This window comes from Panthera tigris, chromosome B4 (assembly GCF_018350195.1).
Source record: "Panthera tigris isolate Pti1 chromosome B4, P.tigris_Pti1_mat1.1, whole genome shotgun sequence".
In the NCBI taxonomy this organism is placed as follows: Eukaryota; Metazoa; Chordata; class Mammalia; order Carnivora; family Felidae; genus Panthera; species Panthera tigris.
Window position 1 is genome coordinate 118414667 of NC_056666.1, and position 24575 is coordinate 118439241.

At 41.6% G+C, this 24575-nt stretch overlaps 1 protein-coding gene across 21 annotated transcripts in view; it reads right to left on the reverse strand.

Moving 5' to 3' along the window:
* ANKS1B (ankyrin repeat and sterile alpha motif domain containing 1B) overlaps nucleotides 1–24575 on the reverse strand; it is a 1065991-nt gene that overhangs the window by 25165 nt on the left and 1016251 nt on the right. For 20 of the 21 annotated variants that reach the window (XM_042992986.1, XM_042992985.1, XM_042992982.1 and 17 more), the window contains 3 exons: nucleotides 12470–12481; nucleotides 11487–11573; nucleotides 2334–2471 (listed from right to left, as the gene is read on the reverse strand). In XM_042992986.1, coding sequence (XP_042848920.1) covers nucleotides 2334–2471; nucleotides 11487–11573; nucleotides 12470–12481 — 237 coding nt within the window. The remainder of the gene's footprint in view (nucleotides 1–2333; nucleotides 2472–11486; nucleotides 11574–12469; nucleotides 12482–24575) is intronic. The other variant, XM_042992981.1, reaches the window with a different exon arrangement.

Sequence of the window (24575 nt, forward strand, 5' to 3'; positions counted from 1 at the left end):
TGCAAGCAAAGCTTGTTGCGTCTCAAAATTGCTCAAAGGCCCTGGTCAAGTCTGGTGGCCTTTGTTACTATTTTTGAAGTTAGACAAACTGTGTTCACCTAGAGAGGATTAAAATGGTGGATTTGTGGTAGATGATGAAAATCCTTTGGAGCTGATACCAGCCAGAATCCTAAGCCTGTGAATATCTACAGTAAATCAAACATCTGGGTGAAAAGCTAAAAGATCAAGCAATTCTTTGCGTGCTTTCCAAATGTATCAGGGCCATCATGAAACTGAAACTAAACAGTTGCCTATCTTCCCCCACATTTCACCTTGGTATTCTGGCATCACACATACATTGCTAAAAACTCAAGGGGGCAGATGACCTATAGGTATCATTTTTAGTTTGAATATAGGACAATATTTGGGGTATGATCATAAAGGCCAATTATATGTTACTTTAAGAACTAATTTAGAAAGAAGTGCTGCAGTACTCAATGAGAGGCTGGAATTCATCCTGAAGAGTATCACAGTATTAATGTTAACACTTAGTGAAAACATTGCATGAAGGCAATATACCATTATAAGGCCTGCAGAGTCAATATTTTCTTTCTCTTGTTTCTATTTTATTTATTTATCACTTCTATTTTTTCAGTTCTTTTATAAGAGCAGTGGAAAAACTCTGGATCATAAATACACTTTTGGCAGATCTATTTTATGTCTTTTAGCAGAAAGAGGGCCAGGCTGTCAATTGTGATGTAAACAGGCAAGGAGAGGGAAGAGGTAGGGAAGGAACATTGAACACCTGTTATTTAGGAGGCACTCTCCATATGTTCCTTCATTTCAATCCTGATGAAAACCTGTGAGGTACAAATCCCTGTACCTGGGTTTATAGACAAAGGAAATTGAGGCTCAGAAAAGTCCTACAACTTGTCTAAGACCAGGGTGCAGGAAGCAGAGCTGGGGTGTGAACCCTGATCTGCCTGTTCTTTCTATGACACTAATCCAACTCCCATAGTGAAAGGTATTTCATGCAAACCAAAATATGTGTGGATAGAATGGAATTTTGCTCTTTACAGCAACACCTGCATTTCACAAGAATGGAAATTATGTTTAAGGCACCAGAAATCTAATGCTGAAGTGACTTTAATCAACACCATTGATCTCATGTAAACAAACACAACCAGAGATATTCAAAAGCAGCTTTCAAGGGCTTTGCTTTCTAGTCCTTACTATGATCACATACCACTTCCACATACCTTCCAAAATAGAGGGAAGTTTTTAATAGCACATGAACATTCTTTCCTATTTTCGGTCTTCAAAAACTGAAAGACATGTGCCACTTGCTCTGAGCAAATGCTCTGAGCATGAGCCTGATGTACCTTAGAATGGTGTACATTTTGGATTATGGTGGTCGTTGGTCCTTCAGTGTTAGCCAGAGATGAAAAAGATTGTTCCAAGAAGTTTCACCCATGACACAGAACTATGGGCCGGCCTCCCAAGAATATATTTATTATATTGCAGTTTCTGTGTAATTATTTAAATATGTATATTTCAAACACATTGAACAGGGCAAAACTGTCAAGTTAAAGTGACATTTTAGGATTCTTCTGATTACAGATTATTTCATGGTTGCAACCATATCTGTTCTCGCTGCTTCAAATGCTGAATGGCCAGTGTACTGTATTAGAGATTCTTAGAGATATCCTCAAGAATTGGTACCATACTGAGGGTATCTGTTTATCTTAGTGGAACACTTGTTTTCTACCACTGCTTTCATTTTTCAAGTTTGTAATATAAGGTCTAATGTTTAGTCTAATGACAAATAGGACTATAAGTGGTATAATATAAGTATGTCATTACCAGACTAATTCTGAATAAGCAGATGAACCAAACCTTGGTGTTCTCAATTATAATTTGTAGGTATAAAAACTGTTTGACTACTTTTCAATATAGAAAACCACAAATAATGTATGAGGCACTGAAATTTATTTTTCTTCCTAACAAATCTGGACTACTATGCCCTACTATTTAAAAATGGCCACCAGAGAAACCAACAGACATTACTATGTTTTGGAACCAAAGAAAGAAAGGGATTTGTCAAATATGAAAAATCAAGTTAGTAGTTGAGCAATAGCAGTTCAGATACCAAGGAGAAATACAATTCTAAATTTAATGGGTGAGTGAAAATATAGAAAAAGCTCAGAAAAACTTAGTCTGCAAAGTACCTTACATTAGGCATATCTGAACACTTGATAAACAAACCAAGTATCTTAACTGTAAGTTGAGCTTTCATTAAAATGCAGGTATATTGGGGGAAATATTTAATCTGTTCAAAGATGGTAGTTACTCACCACATCGAAGGCAGTAAACACATGACAGTAGTGGTGATTGGACTTCAAATCTTTTGTGATATAAGCAAATGTTGAGAGGTCTTCTGGGTCCTGGGCAGCACAGGAGATATTACGAATTTCATGCTCGGCAATTATGTTCTGGAAGAAATGACATAAGTGACCATTATTTTCCTTTGCAAACCAGTAAATTTTAGAACCAAGGCAAATGACTTGGGAATCAGTTGCCTTCCCCCTTTCTAGAATGTTCTAGACCAGCAACATTCAAGGTGACCCAACATGCTATCTGTGGGTAAATGAATACCAGATCTGGAAGGAATGTTTTCATTTAATTAAAAACAACCTAATATAGTCATATCCTGGAGCAGTGGTTCTCACCAGGTGCTGTGAGCAGAAGCAGTCTGGGTGGCAGACACTCCTTAAAAAAATAGTAGTTATGAAGCATTTTAGTGTTTTGATTCCCCATATACACCTATAGATAGGCAGTGCTGCCTTCTGCTAATTCTGTCTGGAAAGGATCACCTGCCACATTCTGCATGCTGGGAGAAACTCTTCCCCATCTTGCTGCTCACTGTCTTGTGCCCTGCTCCTACTGCCCCAGAGCAAAGGCAGGTATAGAAGGAAACGGGCAGGTGGAAATGTCAAGGTGCTATCTTTCAAAAAAAATTTTGGGGGGGGGGGGTGTCTGGGTAGCTTAGTTGGTTAAGCATCTGATTCTTGATTCCGGCTCAGGTCATGATCTCAAGGTTGTGAGATTGAGACCCTACTTGGGATATTCTCTCTCTCTCTCTTTCTCTCTCTTTCTTTCTCTCTGCCCCTCCTCCCCACTCATGCTCTCACTCTCTCTCAAAATAAATAAACATTAATTTTTTTAAATGTGAGTTTAGTTGACACTGTTACATTAGTTTCAGATGTACAATGTAGTGATTCAACTTCTCTGTACATTATGCTATGTTCACAAGTATAGCTACCATCTGTCACCATACAATGTGACACTGATAAACAATTCTGAATTGCTTACTCAGAATCAGTCTTGTAATGACATACTTACGGTATTATGCCACTTATAGTCCTATTTGTCATTAAGTCTAAACATTAGCCCTTATATCATAATTGACTATATTACCCATGCTGTGCCTCTTATCGCATGATTACTCATCCCATAAGTGGAAGACTGTACCTCCCACTCCCCTTCACCCATGTTGCCCATCCCCTCAGCCCCTTCCCTCTGACAACTCTGTTTGTTTTCTGTATTTATAGGTCTGATTCTGCCTTTTGTTTATTCAATTGTTTTATTTTGTAGATTCCACATGAGTGAAATCCTATCCATTTGTCTTTTTGGTCTTATTTCACTTAGCATAATACCCTGTAGGTCCATCCATGTTGTTGCAAATGGCAAGATCTCATCCTTTTTATGGCTGTGTAATATTCCATTGTGTGTGTGTGTGCGTGCGCACAATCTTCCTTATTCAATCCTCTATTAATGGACACTTAGGTTGCTTCTATATCTTGGTTATTGTTAATACTGCAATAAACATAGGGGTGCATATATCTTTTTGAATTAGCGTTCTCATTTTCTTTGGGTAAATAGTAGTGGAATTACCGAATCATATGGTATTTCTATTTTTAATTTTTTTGAGGAACTCCACACTGTTTTCCACAGTGGCTGCAGCAATGTACATTCCCACCAACAGTTCAAGGTGCTCCCTCCTAAAGACTCTGTGGAGGCTAAGGTGTAGAGGTACTATGAGGGAAACAACCACTCTGCATTATTCAGGTCTTGGATTCCCTGCTTGATGCAGGGCCCTGTGGATGACAATACCTTACTAATTATACCCACTGTCCAGAATTATGAGTGGGCGCTGTGGCTATCATTATCTTACAGGTGGGGAAGCTGATACTCAGTGTAAGCGCCTTATGCAGGAGAGGTGGTAGAGTTAGGACTAAAATGTAAGGTTGTCTGACTGTAGAGTTCAGGCTCTTTCACACACTGCAGGGCCCCTCATTGCCACCTCTCCCTCACTGGTTTAACATAATGTCATTTTTTTCTCTCTAGCATTTCTTCATGGCATCTCCCTGCCAGCCCCCTCATTCCAACGTGCCTCTAAGAATAACTGGTGGGAGGTAAGTGAAGAAAGGTTTAAGTATTATTATCCTAAAGCACAAAATAACCAAGGAGCATCATCTTGGCTGCAAACCCTGCTAGAAATTTCTTTTGATACACAGACGTATTTGAAAAAAAAAAATTCCCATAATTGCGCATTTTTTATCTTATAATATCCCATTTACGTTTTTTCCAGTTGTCATAGATCTAAAACCCTCAATACTTTAGTTACGCTAATTACTTTTTAATTGCACAGTCTTAAATAACCTGTTGGCAATAAAATGTTCCGCGTATACCCATCAATGCCTAAAAACGCTTACAAAATGTCCTTCCCTGCCAGCACCCCCAGCAAGTACTTCATGGCCCCACTCTACTGAGCTGTGTGGCTGAGAAGCAATTACAGAATTAACACATAAAAGAAAATTAAATTAAGACATTCTTCACTGTGGCCCTGTATGTTGACACTACACGCAGCACTCTGTCAAAAATAACTCAATTTGAAATTGGAATCCCATAAACAAATAACATTCTATTGCAAGATACAGTTTCAAAATAGAAGGCCATGATCTTCTTCTGGCATTCAGATAGGTTTTCAAGTAGAAAACTAAATGAGGAGCTAGTGAGTCTTAAAATGAATTTAAGAATCTACATGGTGTCAGGGCAACTGGATGGTTCAGTTGGTTAAGCATATGACTCTCGATTTTGGCCCAGGACATGATGTTGGAGTTGTGAAACTGAGCTCCATGTTGAGCATGGAGCCTGCTTAAGACTCACTCTCTCTCTTCCTCTCTTACTCTCTCTCCCACTCATGCTCTAAAAATAAAAAAAAATTAAAAAAATAAAAATAAAAAGAATCTACAAAGTCTTCACAGGGATGTTTGCAAGTGCTGAGAGTCTCCCCCATCATTTTAATTGGGGGCTGCCATGACCTTGGGGAGTGTGGATTTGGTCTCACCTATCCAAGATCCACTATCATCAGAAATAGAACATTCGCTGTGATTTTTAACTAAATTGGCATTTTGTGTTCTTGAGATCCTTTACTAGCATTCGGTAGATTGGAAGATCAACTTCTTGGGAAAGTATTACACTGAAAAACTCCCTGTCATTTTGAAAAAAGTTAATTTTATTTGAGACAGAGAGAGAAAGAGAGAGAGAAAGCAAGCCAGCAAGCATGAGTGGGGAGGAGGTGCAGAGGAATAGGGAGGGAGAGAATCTCCATGATGAACTCGGAGCCTGATGTGGGGCTTGATTCCATGACCTGCGATCATAACCTGAGCTGAAATCAAGAGTCGGATGCTCAACTGACTGAGCCACCCAGGAGCCCTGCCCTCTGATTTTCAATGTACTGAATTTCCTGAATCACTTCTCAACTGTCTTCAGTGGTGTGTGACAGCATCATGACCCTGGGCAAAACTATAAAGTAGGTAAAGTATATCTTTGGAGATCTCTCTTTATTACGGACTGCATGTCTGTGTCCTTCCCAAATTCATATCTTGAATTCTTAGGAACCTTGAAATCTTAAGCCTTGATGTGATAGTATCTGGAGGGGTGGGGGGGCTCTGGGAGGTGGTTAGGTCCTGAGGATGGGGCCCCATGATGGAATTAGTCCCTTACAAAAGAAGAGAGACCTAGCTAGCTCTCTCTGCCATGTGAGGACACAGCAGGAGGATGCCCTCTATGAGCCAGGGAATGGATTCCCATCAGACACTGAATCTGCCTCCAGTACTGTGAGAAATAAATGCATATTACTTAAGCAATTCAGGCCATGTTAATTTGTTATAGCAGCCCAAATGGACTAAGACATTTTCCCTTTCTTGCCATTCCCCCAATTTTCTGGAACCCCCCACTTCTGTATTTCCCAGGAACCCAGGGCTGTCTTTTAGCTGCCCATTGAGACTGCCCTCTTCGGTGTTGCTTCATGTTCCCAAATCAGCCTCCTCTCCCACTACTGAAACTCTGTTGCTATGATCTAGAGGGAAGGTGGCTAATAAATGTATTCTATATTTCATTAAGAATAACCGATGTTTAATCATCTTAACTGGCACTTTAAAAATATGCTGTTAATTGAATTCACATTGATGGCTTGTGTAGGGAGGGACTGTTGAACAGAACTTCCTGATCTTTCTGCAAGGCCAGGATGTGGCGAGCTCGAGGTCTCACTATTGAAACACTGCCACCACTCTGCATGGTCTACCTTTGCAGAATGATGAGGCCAGTTCCCCATGTGTAAGACGCATCTAAGACCAAGGACACCACAGCTGGAGACAGCATGGAGACTGGATGGCTGGTTTCCTCCTTGGAGAAGATGTCTAGGAGGGACAGATTTTTTCTACCTCCTGTTACATATCAGTTGGTGGCTCCTCCATAAATTAAAAGCAGATGACAACATAAGGTACAGGTGATGTACCTCAGTTTAAGATGGATTCCTTTTATGTTGCTCAGCCTTCATACCTCAGCACATTCTAAGGAGACTAGCACTTTGAAAAGACTCAAAAGAAGGAGTGAGGAGGGGCTTATCCTGCCCCTTCCTTGGGATAGAAAGTTTGGCAGCCCAGTCCCTTGCAACAGGGAGAGGTTGTTTTTCTGGTCTGTTGCCTTTCATCATGTTGAGAAACAGCTAAACAGGTGCCTGGCTGGTGGGTGTAGAGTAGAATTGTCTGGTCTAGCCAATTAACAGAGAGGTTCTAAGAAGGGCGTGTGATGCTGAAGTGATACAGCCAAGAAGTCAGCTTCCTCTCCCTCCCCCCACTCATGGCTATGACAGGCAGGCCTTTCTCCTGAGTCTCTTCCTTAGGCCCGGCCTTTTCAGAGAATGCAGTGCCCCTGCAGAGAAGGGGTAAGACAGAAAGGGAGCAGCCCCAGCCGAGGGCTGCCTGGAGGGGACCTGTAGAGAAGCTGATGCAGATGAGAACAGCACACATGCTTAATGGGCTCTTAATCTGACTCTGAGCTTTTTAGAGGGAGAAGTATGTGCTATTAAAAAAAAAAAAAAAAAAAAAAAAGCACTTGTTTAGGCAAATGTTCTGAATTATTTTGTGCTTAAAAAATAGCATAAGCCCTGTTTGAAGTTGGCATTCAAAAAGCAAACAAACAAAAAACAAACTCCAGCACTGCACTGTTCCTAATTTAGCTTGATGGGAAGATTGAGGAGGGGGTCAGAACAGGAAGGCAAAATGCAACCCATTCTTAGCCAAGCGTTGGATATGGGGACTGCGTCACCTCTTGCAAAACCCTGCTGGTCTCAACACAGGTCTATAACCAGTCAGAGACCTCTGGGCCAAATGCCATGCTAGAATTATCTCTGGGCTATGGATCTACAAAAAGTTGATGTGCTTCATCTACAACATTTAAGGACCAGATCTATTCCAAGTTCTATTTAGAAAAAACATTTTTAATGTTTATTTTTATTTTTGAGAGAGAGAAAAAGAGAGAGAGAACGAGCACAAGTGAGCAGGGGACGTGCAGAGAGGAGACACAGAATCCAAAGCAGGGTCCAGGCTCTGAGCTGTCAGTACAGAGCCTGATGCAGGGCTCGAACTCACAGACCACGAGATCATGACCCAAGCCTAATTCAGACGCCCAACCAACTGAGCCACCCAGGTGCCCCTCTAAGTTCTATTTTTAATTCAAGACTGTTTTCTACTTCTTCCTTCTTAAATCAGGATTAGTGGTTTAAATTGTTTCCTAAGTTTCTAGGCAATAAATACACTTGCGAGTTTCTACCTAGGCACCTGACTCTTCCCCATGAAGCAGCCAAAATCACTTATTCATTGGAGTAAAAGGAAAGAAGTGCTTTGCTGGACGGCTCATCTATCACAGTCTAATGGGCGGTAATAAGAATGGAAGAGGAGCACACACTCAAAATTAACTGGTGGATGGTGGCTGTGGAGGAACAGAAGACGTGTTAGAGAGTCAATCCTTTTCCACGACCAGCTGGCTGTATGACTGTGGGGCGGTCACTTAACAGAGACTCTGAGGTCTTCCATTCCTCCCCCTGTGCCGTGCAGGATGAACAACCCCCTCTACCTCTCTAGGGCAGAGTAAGAGATATGCAGTGGTCAGGAGAGGACTGTCTAGGAATAAAGCACAATGGAAGCATCAGATAATGAAAATTAGGTTGTGACTTTAGGTTGTGCCTTATTACAGGCTTAGTTGGCCACTAGTACCTCATGTCGTGAGGTCTTCTAATATGTCTCCACAAGTCCTTCAAGTCAAAGTGGCCCAGTGAGACAACACCTCCCATGGGAGAAATCTCTGGCTTAAACTGCAATCAGGGCTCTGGAGTTTATCACTCTGTTCCTGTCCTGTTATGAGCGTTAATCAGAAGTTGGCCTTTGCTACAGAACAAGGTGGCATACGAAGATGCGCTGAGGACACTGCTGGAGTCTAGGTGTCTGAGCACAGCGCCCTTCACATCACAACTTGAGAATGGTCCTTCATCAGTGGCTCTTCTATGCTTTCTGGAACCAGTCCTTCAGCCCTGGCTGATGGTAGAGTTTCTCAGCTTTCTGCAGTCAAATCCCACCAATGTAGCCTGACACTATTTCTTTCTTCTACACTTCTAATACAATCTCTTTCCTTTGGCTTCTCACACACCAACTATCAGACTGTGGCCCTGAGTCATCCACTCTCTCCCTATCCACTGCTGGGTCGGGGTAGATCAGCCACATTGCAGGACACTGGGATGGGGACACTGTATAAGTGTCAGTGTTAAAGCCAATGTCCCCCAATTCCTGAAAAAGCCAGGCACATGTTGTCATGGAGAGGTTGGCTCTGCCTGCCACCAACATAGGCACTTTGCCTTTGCTCTAGATTCTGAAAATATGCTGAGGACCACACTACAAGAACTTGGAAGATATGCTGGCCTTCTTTAGTGTTCTAATTCACACAGAATTATCTTCTGCATATTTTTCAGTGCTTATACTTCCAGACAACAGTCATCAGTGGGCAGAGATTTATGGCTAACTCATCTAGTTACTGGCAACTGAAGCAGAAGTCTCTCCTTTAGGTTTGGGGGGGATCAAGTTCTATAACACTGATGTGTCCGTGAGCAAAATGCAACAGAACCGACAGAGCTCTCTTGCCTGTGGTCATGGAGACTGGAATAGAGGATGCTACTGACACAGATGCATCCAGTCACACCACCAGCTTCACAGAATGATAGCCTTAAGACTCTGGAAACTTGTCAGGGCAAATACCACTTGTTTAGAAATTGTCAGAATCCACTACTGCTTAGGTTGTTAATCTAAGAGTTTCAGACTCTTCTACTAGAAATAGACTACTATTCATGGTTTTCAAATGCAAATGGGGTAGAGACAGTTGCTCTAGGTTAGGGGAAAAAACCCAAATGCCAAAGCCTTTCTTGAAACTTTGAAACAGTGACAGCAATGAGGAATCGCCAATGAGACTTCCATAAAGTTCCAAAACTTTAAAAACCAACTGACTATAATTTAAGGATACAGAAAGTTTGTGCAGTGGTAACTGAAGTTGCTTCCAACTAATAAAAGAGCAAATAGGTCTGGATTTTTCTGATTAGAATCTCCACAGCTGTAATCCAACAATAGTAACTATCAACAATATATTGCAGACTTGAAACTATCATTCCACGTAAGGTAACTGACTCTGTGCTTTGGAGATCCACAGCCTACTTAATCATGCTGGGTTATAAGCTTTCTGCTCTGGTTTCAGAACTGTTTCTAAAACTGGAAGGTTGCTCTCCTAAGTAGATCCGGGGAGCCTGGGCTTGTCTGACTGCTGATATAGCAATCTTCTTTGTTACAGAAAACAAATCAGGAAAATCCGAACTGGTTGAATCAGATGCTCAGGTTTATTATAGTTGCCCAAGAGTCACTGCCCATGGGACTTTCCCCTGGTGGCTAAATCCAGTTGCCCTGGCCCTAAATTACTACTGTTTAGTTCACCTGTTTCACAACTTCTGTTCCCTTTCTCCAAAGTGGAGTGGGTGTAGGTGAGGGGACTCGGTAGGGGGTCCAGAAAAGAAATGGTATTCACCAATGGGGATCACCTCATTTCCCCTCTTTCTAGAGCTTATCATCTGGAAGGGTACAGGAATAAAACACAAGGACATCTGGGGGTTCTGTGAGGAGGAGCCCATCAAGTTTGACTGTTTGTGGGGAGTGACAGTGGTCACACCCAGGAGCTCTAGTCTAGCACCGGCATTCTGTCATCTTCGCCAAGAAAGGAGCTCTAGAACACTTAAGTGAAATGCAACCCGGCTGTTCACACTTGACCTTAGAGCCCATGAACTGTTTCCACTGTGAGTACAAAGTCACAACAGAGTCACAGTGTGGCCTGACCTTCTTTGTGATTATTTCTTCTCAGAAAACAATACAGCTGAAACCCTCTGTCCCATCTCAAGCGCTGAGAAGAAATGCAATTATAAAATGTAAAAGTCAGAGAATGTGTTCATTACATATATCCAAAGAAAGGACATGTATATCTCTAGACAAATGGGAGGACGAACGTCCTAGTCCTTTAGCTAGTGACAGTTCCTCTGGTGAAGGGGTGATGGCTTTGTTGCATTGTCATTCTATACATGACGCCCCTCCCCTTTAATGCATTGTCATTCTATACATGACACCCCCTCCTTGTAATGCATTATCATGCTATACATGACACCCCTCCCCTGTAATGCATTGTCATTCTATACAGGACACCTCCCCGCCTTGTAATGCACTGTCATTCTATACATGACATCCCCCCCTTGTAATGTTCTCTAGAGCCAGAGGGAAATGCCATATACTAAGTGGCCACAGTCTATGTGAGAAGGCACCACAGAAAAAGCAAAATATGTATAGGAATCCTAGATCAAGTTCCCCAGATGAAATCTGTCCTTCTGTATACATGTATGAGTGCGTGTGTGTGTGTGTACACATGTGCATGGGTGTATTTATGGATGTGCAGAGAGCAGACAGGTGGGGACAGGAAGTGAATAAAATGAGAGATGCTGGGCATGACGAGACACAAGGATTTTAGATCACATTCCCAGGGCTGTATCTGGTGTCTAAGGCAAAGAGAGGTGCACTACTCACCTTATTTGTTGCATCAATGAATTTGACTCCTTTATAAGAGACTGAAAGAATAATAGTGGGGACCTTCTTCATTTGCTCTGTAGACTTCTGAAATTAAAATTAGAAAGCTGTTAGAGCGGTTTGTGTTGCATGGCAACTGAAGCACATAATTTCTCCTCTTGGAAGATAAAAATGAGCCCAAGTTAAAAACAACACACACACACACACACACACACACACACAAACACACACCAAACACATTAATTTAAATGTAGGTCTCCCTTCTCTTGGGCTTAGCTGTGGTTTGGGGTTCTAAACTATCTGTCTTGCACTTGAGGATCTAAAAACAGCCTGTTCTGCCTCCCGTGGGTGAAGGAATACTCCTTTTCCCCGACACCAAAGGGAGAAATGGACAGCTCTGTCTCCTACTGCAATTTCAAGCAACGCTTCTTTGACTAGAGTTAAACCATGTCAGTGTTAACTCCAAGGGTGAGTTTAGCATTAGCAAAATATATGCCACTGCTCCCCCTTCTCCTAGTCACTCTTTCTTCAAGGCATGACGTATGTCTGAATGTGTGGTTAAAATAGGGATTTAAAAGACATCATTGTGAATTTTTCTCAAACCTGGCCAAATCCGTAAGAGCTGATATATTTACAGCACCATCACTTGTGACCATGCGGGAAACAATACCACCCTACAACAATTAAGCCCTCCAGGAACAGCCACAGCAAAACTGGACAGTCCAGGTAACAACCTACTTTATCATTTAGAGCTGCTAGATTTCCTTAGGCTATGTTCTTATGACGGATGTTCACACTGGCTTAATGTGCCCAGAGTCTTCAGCTTCTATAGTTTTATGCATCTGCAAAAAGTTTCTCCACAATTTAGTATGAGTCTTTTCTGTTTAGCTTTATCATTCATCACGGGTCACCAACAGTCTGTGTACTTCATTTCCCACTATGGATCCTCCTAATAATCACATTAAACATCAAGAAGAACCTACCTGACAGTTAGCCTGATGGGTTTTCCAGATAAGACAGGTGGGAACAAAATAGGAGAGAAAATACATAAAAAAGTGAGGAAACCATTTCAATAATTCACCAACAGCATAAAGTCATTAAAAAGTGAATGGAGAATAGGTTTTATCGATACATACAGATGCAGTGAAACTGTTTTAGGAATGGCTGTGGGCTTTTCCAGACCTCGTCTGTCCTTTTGTTTTCTAATTCCCGTTTACTGCATCGCCTAGTCTCACCACCGACACACCAGAACCCTCCACTTCCAGTGTCCCACAACCACCTACCTGTCTTATGGATATTAAGGGAATCGGGAGAAAACATTACCCAATTTTCCATTTTAAAATTCTGAAATGTGACCAGAATTAAAGAAGGCTTTTAGTTGGATAGTGTGACTGAAACTCACTGAACTCTAAAATCATAATTGCATTACATCTTTCACTTGAGCCATGGAAAAGGTGTTTCACATTTTCCTGACTGTTCTGACACATCTTTTGGAGAGCTACTGTACTGGTTTCAAAGATGGAGCAAATGGATCAGTAAGAGTGTTACTATTTAGTATTCATTAAGTGTTTCACACGGTATAGAGAAAAAGCACTCTTGAAGTGCTTTTTAACTAGTTTTAAAATTACCCAAGCTTGTTAGTTTTCTTCTGTGTTTGCCAAAGAGATGCAGAAACTTTTGTCTTTTTAATGCTTTATCCAACCAACTTTAAAAGTGTGCAAGGTAAATCAAAGGCAAAGCTAGAAGAAGTAACGCTCAGTGTGCCAATTTTAAGGCAAAGTTGTGGGCTGAGCTCTGTAAAGAGAGAGCTATAGCCGGCCGGCACGGGTAGTGGCTTGGTGGACTGAATGTGTGTGTGAAGAATTCTCTGCAAAGGGTAACAATGGATTTCAACAAATTACCTCACTCATTCCTTGCCATGAATACATTTCTCTCAGACACATCTATCTATACCATCGAACAATATAAGATTAAAAGATCAACATTTCATTTAGTATTAAGAAAGCCCCAAAGGGAAAAAGCAAAACCATCTGTCATTCATTCAGCAATTGAGTGGTTATAGTAGGCAGCCCACTGTGCTGGGAAAGCTCAGAGTCTACTTCGGGGCACGTCAAGCAGACCTCAAGCTGTGTGCAAACTACAGTCTGCAGCAAGTGGCGTCCCGAGTGCGGTATTGAGAAAATTGTGAGCCTGTGTCTCGGCTCAGTGGGAAAGACGGTTGGGAACGAGGTCTGCCATGGGACAGGGAGAGGAAGAGGCAGCACAGGAGCTAGCTACACACCACGTTCCTGGCCTGGTCTGCCACAAAGAGAAGCCACAACACAAATGCTGATAAATGCAACAGTGAGAAACAGAGTGCCTCCAGAGTACTGAGCAAAGAGAGCTTCACTTTGCAGGAGAGAGTAGGGCAAGTCTTCATTATTCATTTGACAAAGCAGTGACTGCCTGCTAGGGCTGACTGAGCTGTTCCAAGAGGATGAATGGGGATTTTCTAGGGGCCAAAAGAGGACAAAGGAGGCTTTTTAGCAGAAGAATCAACATACACACATGCCTGGAAGTGAGTGGGGTGGGTTTGGGTAATTGGTGGAAGATGAGGCAGATACAGTAGGTTTGGAAGGCTGTGACTTACTCTGCCAAGTTAGAATTCTCTGGAAGCTTTTAAGTAGGGAGTGACACAGAGCTGGGTTGCAGAAAGCCAGTGCTGGTGACCGGATGCACTGGAACAGCTAGAGACTGAATGCAGCAAGGCTGGAAGGAGAGGTACATTCAAATAGGAGACCCTAAGCACCCAAGCTGAAACACAAGTGCAAGCATGGAAGAGGGAGCCATAACTCTGATGAAGAAGATTCGAGAGGCTCTGCTAACCCATCTGTTATGAAAGATGAGTGAGCGAGAAGAGGTCACTGATGAAGAGACCCTCAACTGAGATAAGGGATACTACACAGGAGCATGCTTTTGCATGAAAACCCCTTGAACATTGGTAATCAGGTGGAGATGTCCAGCAGGAAATTAGAAGAATCTGATCTGGAAATCCATGTGCACAGCAGGGGTGCCTGAGGAGATGAGGTGGCTCAAGGAGTGAACAAGAAGAGGGCTAAGAATCCCCTGTCTGGGGAAGATAACCCTTAAGGAGTGGGGAATTAAGAGTCAATGAAGCTGAAACAGAGTTGGAAGGTGCTTGAACGCAGTATGGCAGAAGTCAAGGGGCAGATTCCTTAGAAGGTGGGAGCCGTGCCCGACGCCAGGAGGGCTGAAAAAAGCTAAAAATTGAAGCCCGACATCATGGCTGGCAGGCAAAGCGGCTGCTACATGTATTGGGTCTTCTGGGCAAAATCCTGGGCTTCAGCAACTAGAAAACTTTGTTGCTGATTTTATTAAGAGCAGCGTGAGGAGGAAAGAACAGCAGACAGAGGAAAGAATACAGAGGGGTGTGCAGTGATTGTCAGTGAGAGGGAGCGGAGGGCTGGGACAACGGGCAGGCTGGGACATGGGCTCTCAGGCTGAAATGAGGGCATCAGCGATGATTTCTGTCCCGATACAAGGATTCTATGTTATACGCTCAGACAACGTGGACAAAGAAGACAAGAGAAAAGGTGGTCATTTTTTCTAGGTGCCAAGAGTCCCTGCTCTCCCAGCTGAAGGCCACGCTGGTGTGCCCCCGCTGCAGGCTGTGTGGACAGCAGCGCTGGGGGTGGCCACACAGTCCAATCTGGAGCCCAAACCGAGCTTCTTTCCCACTGCGCGCCGTGACAAGATGATGATGGACCCTGGCTGGCCGCAGAGTCACTCTGGCAGCTCTTCAATGCAATGCCCCTTCTTTAAGGCATTTAAAATTCTAGGAGATAGAAATCCAACCTGTTTTAGGGGACTTTCTGTTGGTGTACTCTGACAGAGCTTTCAAAGAGGTCTTTTCATACGCTATTTTAATGAAAGGTTGAAGACGCATAGAAGAAAGCTAATATACCGAGTCTTCAGGGAGAATAATCAGGCAAGAAATCCAATAAGCGCCTACTTCATTTTGTGAAGGCTGTACAGATACCGAAATATGAGCAGGGCTCCAGTCCAATCACAGACAGCCCACATCCCGCCGTCTCCATTTTCTGTTACGTGTTGAAATTATTGTTTTCTTCTCCTTCCCAGGGACGGAGGCACCTAGTCTGGACATCACTGCTCAAGTTACAAAGCACTCAGCTGCAGGTGACACTGGTCTCTATGACTTATCTGCAAGCTTTGCTGCGATTCTGGTAGTTAATACTCCCATATATGTACGTATGTTAAACATTCAAGCCTTATTGATCTGTATAAACAGAATTCACTTCTTCAGGCTCTTTTCCCCAGTGAAATGCTCAGGGCAAACCTTATGTTATGGTTCTCTTTTGTTTCCAGTTGTTTTTTTTTCTGCACCATATTCTTGGTGGACTTTCTGAGCCTTCCCCAAGCCCTCAAATTCCCTCCCCTTCAGTGCCAGCTTTATAGGAGAGATTCACTTGTAATGAGGACCTCTGGATACTTGAGCAGCTGAATACTCATGGGTAATGCCCAAAATTAACTTAACCTTCATAGCATCTTGCTCTCCTGCTAAGAGCATTACAGTGATATTCAATTGTATTTTGTTCACAGTTTCCCAAAATAAGATTATCATCCTTTTATTACTCTAACAGAAACAGTATTTAGTTATAGAGGGAAAATACCTACCTTTCTGAAATCCAAAATAAAGTGCAACTTTTGAATCTTAAATGTAAAGCCAGCTTTACATTTAGCACTTTATATTATCTGTAAGCATTTACACAGAATACAGACTGTAATGTCATATCTGGAGGTGGGCACCTGAGATACTGTAAAGTAACTGAACACTTTTAGAACCTTTTTTTTTTAATTTTTTTTTTACATTTATTTATTCTTTTTTTTTTTTTTTTAAGAGGGATTGTTGGATACACCAAGGAAAGTAATACCATCTTTTAATCTTTTTATCAAGTCAGAGATTGCTGTTGGTACTTTTATTTTATCCTTATAGCATGCCCCGAGAAGGGACAGTTTCTCCTTTTCTAATGCAGAGTCAACAGTCTGAGAATATCCTTTTGAGACTGCAGGGATGCTCTGGTCTCAGAGCATGGCTTTCGTAAGTGTGAGTGAGAGCAAAGAGGTTTACAACAGGGAGCACTTCAGCTGTGAGCCGTAATGTTGCGTTGGAGTCTGGAGTGATGTTTATGTTCCTAATGAGAGTCATTTGTGCCCCATAACCAGTACAGAGAGGGAACAGAGTGAGGCAGCCCATGGGGAAGAGATCACCAACCCTTCATTCTTACAATACCCTGCTCATTTCCAGTGTATTTTAAACACAGACTGGGGAACAGATTTCTGGATGGGCTACTGCCATCCAGCTCACAGTATATTTTTAACCTACACATGGCTACCCTGAGAATGCTTTCTAGTTAGATATTCAGTGCTGAGTCGTAACTATTAATTTTGCCATATAATATTTTCTTTAGATCATTTCAAAGCTTAATTATTATATTCAGTCTCAGCAAGCAAATTAAAATAGGATCAGACAATTATGTTTGGTAGCCCTAAGTGCCTTTCAAATGATTTAAAAAATGTAGAAAACAAGCAGTGTTGTATTTTGTATTTAGTGATACTAATTATGTTGCGGAGGTTCTAAGAGATAGAAAGCAGACCACAGATCGGCTATTTGAAATGCACCTTTACCCTTCAGAACTCAGTTTCAACGTCATTTTCTGGGAAAGCCTTGTGTGGCCTCGCAGCCTGACAGGATGGCCACCTCTTACCCCAGGTATGCCCTGTGAACCTCTGCCGCTCTCCCTTAGGGTTCGCTGCCATGGGTCTCAGGTTTGTCTCCCTCACCATACAGGGAGTTCTTGGAGGATGGCCCACATCTTTCTTGATTTGTCTCTGATCTCCTCCATAATGACTAGCACATGGTCTCAGGTTTAGCCCTATGACACTGCCATTTTTTACGGGTCAAAAAAAATGGTGAAATATCAGCAATTTCATAGGGTTCAGTCTAACAGCTGCTGAAATCCATAATTATTAAGTGAATGAACAAACGAATGAATGTATGGTCACGAGCACAAAGCCAGCTTTATAAAGAAGAACACAGTGCCAGCCTCTCAGTGCACCAGGAGCTCAGCAGACTTTTCAGAGAGCCCTGGTGCCCAGAGCCAGGCACGGAGGCCTTGAAAGAACTTGGAGGAGAACCACAGATGTGATTAGAGATAAGCCAGGAGATTCCTATGGGATGGGAAAGCCTTACCGACCTTGTGATTTGTCAGCCTCAAGGAGAGAAGGGTTAGGTCTTCATTTTTGCAATAGGGAACTGGTTCAAATTGCAAGTGCTGAGAAGGAAAGACTTTTTGAAACAGCAGGAGGATTATTAGGGGCAGCTGCGAAGTTTTCCCCTCTGGATGTCTTTAAAAATAGTCTGGACTCTTATTTGTCACTGATGACTTAGGGGTAAGTCTCATTTGGCTGGGAAATGAGGCTAGATGACCTCTCAAGGGCTTTTCTGGCCAGGAGAAGCCTGACACAAGGGCTGGGTGAGTACAGAGCCTGGTACGACCATGTGACAAGAGCAGACGGTGGGCAGGCAGCCATTCTAACTACTCCCTTGGCACAAGACACGGCTACTGTACTGCCAAGTGTAACTCACACACCCTGGCCAAATCTAGTACAGCGCAAAGCGATGCCCTCTATCTCTACTCCTCTGGCCCTGGCTGCTTTCCAGGCACCATGGCAGAATGATTCCACCAGGGCAACCTAACTGCATGGCAGACTTAACAGGAATGCCCAGTGGACCAAGGCAGCTGTTCTCAAACTTTCGTGGGCATTGGAATCACATGGAAGGCCTGGTAAATAACAAATCGCTGAGCCCCACATCTACAGTTTCTGATGCAGTAAGTGTTATGAACTGAAGGTCTGTGATCTCCCAAACTTCTTATGTTGAATCCTAATGCCCAAAGTATTAGGAGTTGGGGCCTTTGGGAGGTGCTTAGGTCATGAGAGTGGAGCTGTGAATGGGATTAAGTGTGCTTATAAAAGGTATAAAAGGGTCCTCTTCCATCATGAGAGGGCAGTGAAGATGGCCATCTATGAGCCAGGAAGAGGGCTGGCCAGTGTCTTGACTTGGGGACTTCTCAGCCTTCAGAACCACAAGAAATAAATTTCTCCCAGTCACATGGTATTTTTATTATAGCAGCCTGAAAAACTAAGACAGTGAGTCTGAGATAAGGCCTAAGACTTGCACTTATAACAAATTTCCAGAAGCTACTGCTGCTACCACAGTTCGAAAACTTCTGTTCTAAAAACACAGTTGATTTTGGGGGCTCCTGGGTGGCACAGGTGGTTAAGCATCTGACTCCTTGTCTTGGCTCAGGTCATGATCTCACAGTTCATGAATTCAAGCCCGGCATCAGGCTCTGTGCTGATGGTGTGGAGCTTACTTGGAATTCTGTCTCTCCTTCTCTCTACCCACCCCTGCTTGTGCGTGCTCTCTCTCTCTCTCAAAATAAATAAGTTAAATAAATAGTTGATTTTTGATTGAAAGTCACTGTCAGAACTGTTCTCTGCTGCTATGCATGTAAACTCAGTTGTACTGCATCCTACATTAATTCAGAGAGAAGCTAATTTATCAAAACACACTATCCTCCACTTGACAAGTGATTTCCAAAAATCCTTAGTTAGCACTTAGTTACAGATCTTGGTCTTCAGAGCAAATAACAAGAATTATTTAAACTTCCATGGTTTCTCAGGGACTGTGAAAGTAAAAAACATTCTTCACATAAAATAAAGAGTTCAGGTCATAAAGATAGATTCTAGAGGTACTTCTAGAATAGATGTTGATCAGACAGAGCTGACAGGCCCAGGGCTAATGCTGAAGATGTATGGATTCTCATAAAAGTTCCCCAGTTCTCCCTCAACTAGGAGCACATCCAAGGTATTAAGTATATACCTTGAGAGACGTGACGAGCAAACACCAACACACTTTCGTGTACTGCTTCCAGAAGTGTCAACTGGAACCAGGTTTTTAGAAGGCAGTTTGGCAATTTTTACCCAGAGTTTCAAGATGTGTATACTTTTGACCTAGCCAGTCTATATTTAGTGGCTAATTCTAAGGAAACAATCAGACCCGTGGCAAAAGATGTAGGTGTAAGGATGTTGCCCACAGTGTTGGTTATAATTTGAAAAGATTCAAAATGACCTAATGACCAACAAGGGGAACTGGTTAAATGAGTTTGGTTCAGTTATTGATTGGAATATTGTTCAACCACTACAAATAATGTTGGAGATAAATATTTATTGGAACAAAAATATTTTAAAATATGTTGTTATGTTAAAAATAGATTAGAAAATAGAAAACAGTAGGCACAGTATATTCCTATTGCTTTGTAGAAAAGAGATGCCTATGAATGCATGATTAATTAGTTTGGAGGATTACATAGGAACAAGGTGTTAACAGAGAGGTGTTTACCATCTCTGTGTGATAAAATTACCATTTTTTTAATGTTTATTTATTGATTTTTGAGAGAGAGAGAGAGAGAGAGAGAGAGAGAGAGAGTGAGGGAGAAGGAGAATCCCAAGCAGGCTCTGTGCTATCAGCTCAGAGCCCGATGTGGGGCTCGATGTCATGAATTGTGAGATCATAACCTGAGCCGAGATAAAGTCAGATTGCTCAACCTACTGAGCCACCCAGGTGCTCCCTTTTTATTTCTCCTTTCCCTATCTATGTTTTAAAACTGGATAACAATGAATGTTTATTACTTTTATAATAATAACATGAGAAGTTTTAAAAATGTATATATTTTTTTAGTTAAAAAGCTAATTGTACGGGAATGTAAACTGGTGCAGCCACTCTGGAAAACAGTATGGAGGTTCCTCAAAAAATTAAAAATAGAACTACCCTAAGACCCAGCAACTGCACTACTAGGTATTTATCCAAGGGATACAGGTATGCTGTTTTGAAGGGGCACATGTACCCCAATGTTTATTAGCAGCGCTACTGACAATAGCCAAAGCATGGAAAGAGCCCAAATGTCCATTGACAGATGGAAGGATAAACATGTGGTATATATATACAGTGGAGCATTATTCGGCAATCAAAAAGAATGAAATCTTGCCATTTACAACTATGTGAATGGAACTAGAGGGTATTATGCTAAGTGAAATTATTCAGTCGGAGAAAGACAAGTATCATATGACTTCACTCATATGAGGACTTTAAGATATAAAACAGACAAACGTAAGGGAAGGGAAGCAAAAATAACATAAAAACAGGGAGGGGGACAAAACAGAAGAGACTCTTAAGTGTAGAGAACAAACAGAGGGTTGATGGAGGGAGTGTGGGAGGGGGGATAGGCTAAATGGGTTAGGGACATTAAGGAATCTACTCCTGAAATCACTGTTGAACCATATGCTAACTTGGGATGTAAATTAAAAAATAAATAATTAACAATAAAATAAAAAAAAACTTAAAAAAAAAGCTAATTGTAAACATGTGAAAAAACACACCAACTTCTCACTTATGATAAGTTCAATCCATCACTTATAAGAACAAGAGCGTGTTTGTGTGGGGCCGCCTCGGTGGCTCAGTTGGCTGAGCGTCTGACTTCGGCTCAGGTCATCATCTCACAGCTTGTGAGTTCGAGCCCCATGTCGGGCTCTATGCTGACAGCTCAGAGCCTGGAGCCTGCTTCAGATTCTGTGTCTCTCTCTCTCTCTGCCCCTCCCCCACTCATGCCATGTCTCTGTCTCTCAAAAATAAATAAAAACATTTAAAAAAATTAAAAAAAGAGTGTGTTTGTGTGCACATAGGTATGGTCATGTTGAACTTATGAAGAGACCCACTGATAAGCTCCTTCTCCAGGAGACACTGCAGTACAGTGAATAATAGCACAGAAGGGCATGTTTGGATTCCTGTCTTGGCTCCACTGTGTGTCAAGATATTTAACCTCTATGTCTTAGTTATTTCATCTGTAAAATGGGTATGTTAATATAGCATCGACTTTGTAGAGCTGTGAGGATTACATAATCCAGGGCCCAGCATGTAGTGAGCATCAACAAATTTTAGCCATTGCTCTTATTCTGAGGATGGATGCTTTCACTTATCTGCTTTCCAAAGTACATCCTCCCACTGGCAAGAGAGAGTAGAAGTAAAGTCAACATCTGTGAGCATAAGTGAATAATCTCTGGGCTACATGCTAGGATAGTGGTGAAATGGTGGTTCCAACAATGAATATTCAGCAGAGCAATATATCTGGACCAATGACAATGGACTCAGTATGTTTAGAAAGAGAGCTTCAGTGGGCGTTAAAGGCAGAAGAGGACCATGAAACCTTTCAGTGATGTGCAATAGTGAGGGTGTAGAAAGATGATATAGGATGAGATGATCAGAATTGTTCAGTCTTCCTTTGGGAGGACCCCTAGGAAATCACTCACAAAGCACAAGTACAAGTGAGCAAAACTTAGCAGTGAGCAGTTAGAAATGCTGTTGCCTTGTGTATACTGTTATTTTAATATACACTCATATTTATGGGCTTAGACCTGTACTGATCTGCAGTACTTGGGAGGGAACAAAAAATGAAATATTTTATTCCTCCCTGAAACTTGGGCAAATGGAGACTTTTAAAAAAACAGCTGTTTGCACATTTCTTCCAAGCCTGGTTCCTAAGTAGTAGTCCCTGAAGTGATTTCTGGAAACAATCCTAATAGACAGGAGTTGTAGAAGGAACTAAACATGACTTAAGTTTTGAGTCTCTTCTTTTTCTTTTTAAAGTTTCTTTTTATTTCTTTTGAGACAGAGAGAAAGAGAGCACACAGCAGAGGGGCACAGAAAGAATTCCAAGCAGTCTCCATGCTGTCAGTATAAAGTCTGATGCTGGGCTTGAACTTACAAACCACGAGATCATGACCAGAGCTGAAATCAAGACTCAGTGCTTAACCGACTGAGCTACCCAGGTGTCCCCAGTTTGAGTCTCTTGTAAGAGCATAGAGACATTTCCATCTAATTCTAAAATCTGATTTCAAGCATTCCAATCCATTCTCCAACATTATTATTATTTTTTTTGACAAGCACAGAAAAAAGACAGTCTTCACACTTCAATCAAGGTACATTTGGAAATTTATAGATTTGAAAATTCAACTTTAGAATTGTTTCTAGATTGAAAGTTTAAAAATGAGATAAGGTCAGGGGAATGGACTCAATAAGAAACCTGAACTATGGTGTCTGAACTATCTAAGCCCTTTGGGAAATAAAGATTCCCTAATTTAAATTTGCCAGATCTGCTTACTCCTGACAAATTAAAAAAAAAAAAAAAAAATAAATATATATATATATACACATATATATATACATATACATATATATATTTCCTATTTTGCATTGAGAAGGCGGATTTCTACCTGATTGTAGTTGAAAACAGGTATTTTTCTTTTCTTAAAAGAGAAATTGCCTCGAGCACAAACACCTGTGAACAATACTCATCATCAACTATGGGATTAGAGAAAGATTTTAGAGTATGAAATTGAATATAATAGCCTACCTCTTATAGTAGCAGATGTTTCCTAATAGTATATTTAATTAGGGAAGTGACTGAATACTGTATATTAGTGATAATTATACCCTGAGGCAAAATTCGGGGCTGGGGGATGGGGTATGTGTAAGTCTCGGGAGGCAAAAAGGAATAGAACGTCATCTGGCCAGAGCAAATCCCTCATTTGAGCAACCACTGTGCGTCTTAGAATCTTTGAAGTGGGAATTACTCATACCAAAGAGAACACTGAAAGGCCAAAGCAACCTATTTATTGCTTTGTAAAGTTCAGTCCTGTGAACACATTATTTAAAAGAGGCAAGCTAACTCCCAATCGATTTAGGAACAAGTTACTTCCCCCAAAATATAAAACTGCAAAATTACATTTACCATCTTATCAACAGTTTCCCATCATTTTCTCTTCCTCTTGGTGATGGCCTTTAAAAACTGGAACTAAGGGGCACCTAAGTCAGTCAAGTGTCCGACTCTTGGTTTTGGCTTAGGACATGTTCTCAATGGTTCATAAGATTGAGTCCCATGTCAGGCTCTGTGCTGACAGCACGGAGTCAGCTTGAGATTCTCTCTCTCTGCTCCCTCCATCAACCCCCCCTCCCACTCATGCACACACTCTCTCACAAAATAAATAAATAAACATTAAAAAAAATAATAATGAGAGTGCAGGATTCCTAAGTTTTTGAACACTTTCTTACATATTGCGAATGCAGAAAACCAGGGTAACGACTGCAATACTGACATTATAGTTGAGTAAAAAATAAATGAAATAATCCAAAGCAAATCTATCAATTTACCTGTTCGAACATTTTGGAGGAAGAGGTCAACGTGTTTTGAGGTTTTAGTGAACTAGACCCTTTACAGGCATCACTTTATTGATCACCATCAAAACCACCCTAAAGGTAGCTATGTTATGGCAGGCCCTGGGGTGACAATATACGTAGTTCCTGCCCTCTAAGGGGCACGGGGCATGAGCAACCAGGTTTGTACAGTGGTGACATGAGGTGTGACAGAAGGAAGGTTCTGTGTTCCATGGGGAGCATGTTGGGGGCATCATATTCAGGATCCCAGAGCTAATGCTTCCCCTCAGGAATCCTTTCAGAAATGAAGCCTGTCTCTGAGCACAGATTTAGCTGGAAAACCTAACAAGTAACATAAAAGGTAGCACTAAATGAATATGTTCAGATCAAATAGATACTTCTTACAACTTCTCACATATGTTACTAATATATGTTTTTAGACTTTAATTTTAACTAGAAATGCCTGTAAAGCTGTCACAGTAAAGGTAATAGGCAGCCAAGTTGTACTACTGAAGAGCAAAATAATTCACAGAAATCATTCGTCCTAAAAGTATGCCTCAATATCAAGGCATATCTAATCTCTTGGGCTTTTATTAAAGAAAACTCTGAAAGAGAAGACAAAAACTGCAATTTTACTTAAAAAAATTATCAGGGTTTAATGTAAGTTCCTATTGATTCTTCTTCACTAAACACAATTAAGAAGATAATTTTAAGAGGGTGTGGATCCAGGAAAAAAA